General features: G+C 45.1%; 1 protein-coding gene across 11 annotated transcripts in view; it reads left to right on the top strand.

Moving 5' to 3' along the window:
* Window positions 1–7,419, top strand: part of LOC119784034 (receptor-type tyrosine-protein phosphatase mu-like) — a 175,520-nt gene that overhangs the window by 89,706 nt on the left and 78,395 nt on the right. For 6 of the 11 annotated variants that reach the window (XM_038285933.1, XM_038285902.1, XM_038285958.1 and 3 more), the window contains one exon: window positions 5,274–5,406. In XM_038285933.1, coding sequence (XP_038141861.1) covers window positions 5,274–5,406 — 133 coding nt within the window. Of the gene's footprint in view, window positions 1–5,273; window positions 5,407–7,375; window positions 7,409–7,419 lie in introns of all 11 variants that reach the window. The other 5 variants (XM_038285926.1, XM_038285893.1, XM_038285887.1 and 2 more) reach the window with 1 other exon arrangement.

Below are 7,419 nucleotides of genomic sequence, written 5' to 3'. Positions count from 1 at the left end.
GTACGCTGCAGTGGACAGATTAACTACAGACAGATTAAAGTACGCTGCAGTGGACAGATTAACTACAGACAGATTACAGTACGCTGCATTGGACAGATTAACTACAGACAGATTACAGTACGCTGCAGTGGACAGATTAACTACAGACAGATTACCATACGCTTTCAGTGGACAGATTAACTACAGACAGATCAGAGTACGCTGCAGTGGACAGATTAACTACAGACAGATTACAGTACGCTGCAGTGGACAGATTAGCTACAGACAGATTACAGTACGCTGCAGTGGACAGATTAACTACAGACAGATTACCATACGCTTTCAGTGGACAGATTAACTACGGACAGATTATCATACGCTTTCAGTGGACAGATTAGCTACAGACAGATCAGAGTACGCTGCAGTGGACAGATTAACTACAGACAGATTACAGTACGCTGCAGTGGACAGATTAACTACAGACAGATTACAGTACGCTGCAGTGGACAGATTAACTACAGACAGATTACCATACGCTTTCAGCGGACAGATTAGCTACAGACAGATTACAGTACGCTGCAGTGGACAGATTAACTACAGACAGATTAGAGTACGCTGCAGTGGACAGATTAACTACAGACAGATTACAGTACGCTGCATTTGACAGATTAACTACAGACAGATTACAGTACGCTGCAGTGGACAGATTAACTACAGACGGATCAGAGTACGCTGCAGTGGACTGATTAACTACAGACAGATTACAGTACGCTGCAGTGGACAGATTAACTACAGACAGATTACGTTACGCTGCAGTGGACAGAATACCTACAGACAGATTACCATACGCTTTCAGTGGACAGATTAACTACAGACAGATTACAGTACGCTGCAGTGGACTGATTAACTACAGACAGATTACAGTACGCTGCAGTGGACAGATTAACTACAGACAGATTACGTTACGCTGCAGTGGACAGAATACCTACAGACAGATTACCATACGCTTTCAGTGGACAGATTAACTACAGACAGATTACCATACGCTTTCAGTGGACAGATTAACTACAGACAGATCAGAGTACACTGCAGTGGACAGATTAACTACAGACAGATTACCAAACGCTTTCAGTGGACAGATTAACTACAGACAGATTACCATACGCTTTCAGTGGACAGATTAACTACAGACAGATTACCATACGCTTTCAGTGGACAGATTAACTACAGACAGATTACCATACGCTTTCAGTGGGCAGATTAACTACAGACAGATTACCATACACTTTCAGTGGACAGATTAACTACAGACAGATTACAGTACGCTGCACTGGACAGAATAACTACAGACAGATTACCATACGCTTTCAGTGGACAGATTAACTACAGACAGATTACCATACGCTTTCAGTGGACAGATTAACTACAGACAGATTACCATACGCTTTCAGTGGACAGATTAACTACAGACAGATCAGAGTACGCTGCAGTGGACAGATTAACTACAGACAGATTACCAAACGCTTTCAGTGGACAGATTAACTACAGACAGATTACCATACGCTTTCAGTGGACAGATTAACTACAGACAGATTACCATACGCTTTCAGTGGACAGATTAACTACAGACAGATTACCATACGCTTTCAGTGGGCAGATTAACTACAGACAGATTACCATACGCTTTCAGTGGACAGATTAACTACAGACAGATTACCATACGCTTTCAGTGGACAGATTAACTACAGACAGATTACCATACGCTTTCAGTGGACAGATTAACTACAGACAGATTACCATACGCTTTCATTGGACAGATTAACTACAGACAGATTACCATACGCTTTCAGTGGATATATTAACTACAGACAGATTACCATACGCTTTCAGTGGACAGATTAACTACAGACAGATTACCACACGCTTTCAGTGGACAGATTAACTACAGACAGATTACCATACGCTTTCAGTGGACAGATTAACTACAGACAGATTACCATACACTTTCAGTGGGCAGATTAACTACAGACAGATTACCATACGCTTTCAGTGGACAGATTAACTACAGACAGATTACCATATGCTTTCAGTGGACAGATTAACTACAGACAGATTACCATACGCTTTCAGTGGACAGATTAACTACAGACAGATCAGAGTACGCTGCAGTGGACAGATTAACTACAGACAGATTACCATACGGTTTCATTGGACAGATTAACTACAGACAGATCAAAGTACGCTGCAGTGGACAGATTAACTGCAGACAGATTACCATACGGTTTCAGTGGACAGATTAACTACAGACAGATTACCATATGCTTTCAGTGGACAGATTAACTACAGACAGATTACCATACACTTTCAGTTGACAGATTAACTACAGACAGATTACCATACGCTTTCAGTGGACAGATTAACTACAGACAGATTACCATACGCTTTCAGTGGACAGATTAACTACAGACAGATCAGAGTACGCTGCAGTGGACAGATTAACTACAGACAGATCAAAGTACGCTGCAGTGGACAGATTAACTACAGACAGATTACCATACGCTTTCAGTGGACAGATTAACTACAGACAGATCAGAGTACGCTGCAGTGGACAGATTAACTACAGACAGATTACCATACGGTTTCAGTGGATAGATTAACTACAGACAGATTACCATACGCTTTCAGTGGACAGATTAACTACAGACAGATTACCATACACTTTCAGTTGACAGATTAACTACAGACAGATTACCATACGCTTTCAGTGGACAGATTAACTACAGACAGATCAGAGTACGCTGCAGTGGACAGATTAACTACAGACAGATCAAAGTACGCTGCAGTGGACAGATTAACTACAGACAGATTACCATACGCTTTCAGTGGACCGATTAACTACAGACAGATTACAGTACGCTACAGTGGACAGATTAACTACAGACAGATCAAAGTACGCTGCAGTGGACAGATTAACTACAGACAGATTACCATACGCTTTCAGTGGACCGATTAACTACAGACAGATTAGAGTACGCTGCAGTGGACAGATTAACTACAGACAGATTAGAGTACGCTGCAGTGGACAGATTAACTACAGACAGATCAAAGTACGCTGCAGTGGACAGATTAACTACATACAGATTACAATACGCTTTCAGTGGACCGATTAACTACAGACAGATTACAGTACGCTACAGTGGACAGATTAACTACAGACAGATCAAAGTACGCTGCAGTGGACAGATTAACTACAGACAGATTACCATACGCTTTCAGTGGACCGATTAACTACAGACAGATTACCATACGCTTTCAGTGGACCGATTAACTACAGACAGATCAGAGTACGCTGCAGTGGACAGATTAACTACAGACAGATCAGAGTACGCTGCAGTGGACAGATTAACTACAGACAGATCAGAGTACTCTGCAGTGGACAGATTAACTACAGACAGATTAGAGTACGCTGCAGTGGACAGATTAACTACAGACAGATTAGAGTACGCTGCAGTGGACAGATTAACTACAGACAGATTAGAGTACGCTGCAGTGGACAGATTAACTACAGACAGATCAGAGTACGCTACAGTGAATAGAAAAACTGGACCAAAGCTGAATCCTGGGACGTTCCAGTTAAGTTTGAAAATTACACCTTTAATCTAGATTTAATCCAGCTGAGCATTTTAGCTCTTTCCCAGTCTTCCGGGAGTTTATTCCAGATCAGGGGAGCATAGATGCTGCTTCTTCATGTTTGGTTCTGATCCAGTAGACCTGAGTGGTCTGGCTGTTAATCCCCTGCCAACCAGTCTGTAATGTAGTTTGGAGCAAAGCTAATCAGGGGTTTCTAGATGAACACAAAAATTTAAAGTCAATTCTCTGAGATAAAGGGAGCTACAGGAAGGAATGATGTGATCTGCTTTCATGGTTCTAGTGAGGATGCAGGCAGCAGCATCTGGATCAGATGTCTGATCTACTTTCTATAGTTCTAGTGAGGATGCAAGCAGCAGCATCTGGATCAGCTGTCTGATCTACTTTCTATAGTTCTAGTGAGGACGCAGGCAGCAGCATCTGGATCAGATGTCTGATCTATTTTCTATAGTTCTAGTGAGGACGCAGGCAGCAGCATCTTGATCAGCTGTCTGATCTACTTTCTATAGTTCTAGTGAGGATGCAGGCAGCAGCATCTGGATCAGCTGTCTGATCTACTTTCTATAGTTCTAGTGAGGACGCAGGCAGCAGCGTCTGGATCAGCTGTCTGATCTACTTTCTATAGTTCTAGTGAGGATGCAAGCAGCAGCATCTGGATCAGCTGTCTGATCTACTTTCTATAGTTCTAGTGAGGACGCAGGCACAGCATCTGGATCAGATGTCTGATCTATTTTCTATAGTTCTAGTGAGGATGTAAGCAGCAGCATCTGGATCAGCTGTCTGATCTACTTTCTATAGTTCTAGTGAGGATGCAAGCAGCAGCATCTGGATCAGCTGTCTGATCTACTTTCTATAGTTCTAGTGAGGACGCAGGCACAGCATCTGGATCAGATGTCTGATCTACTTTCTATAGTTCTAGTGAGGATGCAAGCAGCAGCATCTGGATCAGCTGTCTGATCTACTTTCTATAGTTCTAGTGAGGACGCAGGCAGCAGCATCTGGATCATCTGTCTGATCTACTTTCTATAGTTCTAGTGAGGATGCAAGCAGCAGCATCTGGATCAGCTGTCTGATCTACTTTCTATAGTTCTAGTGAGGACGCAGGCAGCAGCGTCTGGATCAGCTGTCTGATCTACTTTCTATAGTTCTAGTGAGGACGCAGGCAGCAGCGTCTGGATCAGCTGTCTGATCTACTTTGTATAGTTCTAGTGAGGATGCAAGCAGCAGTATCTAGATGCTAACTTTGAAACTCTGTTCCTTCTGGCCAAAGTAGAACCATGCCTTGATTTCTTCACTGTATTCATCCAGAGCTGGAATGGGTTCATAGTCACCTGCTGGTGAGCCGCTGGGTGTTGTCTTCATCGCCATGGTAACTGAATAGGAGGGGCCCTAAGATGGGAACGCCACATGGGGTCTAAGTGGTTCTGATGTAAAGTAACCTGCTGACTCTAAACAGTCTCTGTCCTTCAGGAGGATCTAAATCAGTCCAGTTATTCTGGTTAAATAGTTTAGGACTTAACTAGTACGAAGGTGGTTAAGGATTACCTAGTTAGTCTCAATGGATGTTGGTCCTTGTTAATGAGTTAATCAGTTAGTGTCTGGTAAAGGTTACAATGTTTGTTTTCAACACTGGTTACTGTTTTCAGGAGCTGCGACCAGGAAACCAGAACCAGAGCAGGAGAAGGAGACGGATCACACTGTGAAGATTGCTGGATCCATCGCTGGCGTCCTGCTCTTCATCATCATCTTCCTGGGAAGCATCCTGCTGATGAACAAAAGGTCAGAACTGAATCCAACAGAAGATTCCTGTTTGTTCAGCTACATCTTTAAGATAATGGGGCAGAAACTAGAGCAAATAAACCAACAGTTAGCATTTAGCTAGCAGGCGTGGCAGCAGGTCCCACTGAGTCGACCAATGAGGTTAAAGATTGATACGTTAAACAAAAACAAATGAGCTGATTGGACAGAAAGATGAAGGAGAACCGGAACCGAAGCGGTGAACAGAATGGTGAACCGGGCCCCTGTCTCCGATAGTCTGCGGGTTTTATCTTCTGACGGCAGGAAACTCTTTAATGAGAAACTTTGAACCAAACGGCTCAGCAGGGGGCGCCGCTGCACTCCGGCTGATGGACATGAAAACAAGAGGGACGCCAATAAATCCAAGTGAAGGACGTTTCTGAAGGTAGACGGTGGGATTATTGTGGAAGTTGAGCATAGCTGGACGACGGTACATCAAAGACACAACGGCGTCCCCAGTCTGGGGGACAGCGAGGACCATGAGGAAGAATAATGGTGCAGATTGCACTAATCACCATTAAACTGTATCTGGACTGACTTTAGTCTCCAACATCAAACACAGGCGTCCCTCAGGGACGTCCACACACACACACACAGAAAGCTTCAGTGTTTTCAGAACGTTAGAGATGAGAGAGAAATTTAGATGAAAGAAAGTTTTCTTTTTTTTTTCAGTCGCCTCAAGCTGAATGGCTTCAGGCGAGAAACCCATTTTCCTTTGTGTGTGTGTGTGTAATTGTGCGCGCGGTGTGCGTGCGTTTATGCGTGCATCGGCCTGTCAGGTCTATCGAGCTCTGATCTGTGTTCCTGATGTTACAGACACGCAGAAACGAGAGGCGCTTGTTCCGTGTCTAATGAGCTGTTTAAAGTTGACGGGGTGCGTTTGATTTCCGCTCTGTGACCAAACGGAGGTCAGACTCATTACAGCAGCAAGCTGCGCACTGCAGGGCGAGAGGACTCCACCACTCCTGATATGAAAACCATCCCGCCCTCACCGCTAGAATGGCCTCGTTAAGCGACTCCACAGGCTTCAGGTTTTGATTGGAGTTGGTAGAAAACAGCATCTGGCTGGGACCGCCCCGGTTCATCGCAGAGCCTCCGCGTAGCAGCAGATATGATGAGAGGAAGGCTCTGCAGAAACAAACCGCTTCATGTTACCCGCCAGCATCGCCTCCAGAAGGACCCACTCACCAGGGAAGAACTGGAACTGGCTCCCAGTATGCCCAGTTTGACCAACAGCTCAGCTGACTTAACTGTTGTACTGCAGGAAGCTGATGGAGCAGGGTGACTCTGGAGAACCTTCACTCAGATGTTCTCCTCGGCTCCCCTGCCCTGCATCCAGCCTCTAGGATGGCAGGTGTGGTATCATGCTATGGGCCGTGGTTAGCGCTTTTAGCATGGCAGAGGCAGAGCTCAGCCAGTAGACATCCTGGAGCCTCATTTTGGGCCCCATGATGCAGCCTTCCAGAGAGCTGGCTGAGGAAGAGGAGGCTGCGGCGCTGCCAGGAGAAACGGTGGAGACGTGTTAGAGGAAAACCCTCGGAGCTCTCCGTGGTTCTGGAACGGCTTCAGTGGAACAGGAAGTGGAGAAGCTTTAGCTTTAGCTGGGAAGATGTTTGAAGCTGAAGAAACGCGCCCTGAGGTCCAGCAGCTACGGTTGTCAAGGAAACGGTGCTCAGATGGATGGGCGCTGTTTGGTTCGTGCTGTGGACGGTGGGCGACTGACTCTCCTCCACGCTGACCTTGCTGCTCCGCCCACCCCAGATGTCCCTCTGTGTTTTCATCTCACACATGAACCAATCAGAACCCCCCTCCCCTGCTCCAGCCAATCAGCAGACTCTGATTATGAACTCATCTGTTCTGTTGGTCTCTTCAACATTAATGTTGTTTTTTCCTTTTTCTGTTTTTCTTTCCTTTCCCTCCATCTCATCCCTCCCTCTGCTTCACCATTCAGAAGAAGAAATTATCACTCCTACACTTACTACCTGTAAGTAACCC

Source organism: Cyprinodon tularosa, unplaced genomic scaffold (genome assembly GCF_016077235.1).
Source record: "Cyprinodon tularosa strain WSP-4 unplaced genomic scaffold, ASM1607723v1 ctg1058, whole genome shotgun sequence".
NCBI lineage: Eukaryota > Metazoa > Chordata > Actinopteri > Cyprinodontiformes > Cyprinodontidae > Cyprinodon > Cyprinodon tularosa.
The sequence above is the reverse complement of the archived record's forward strand: the minus strand, read 5'-3'. Positions and strand labels throughout refer to the sequence as shown.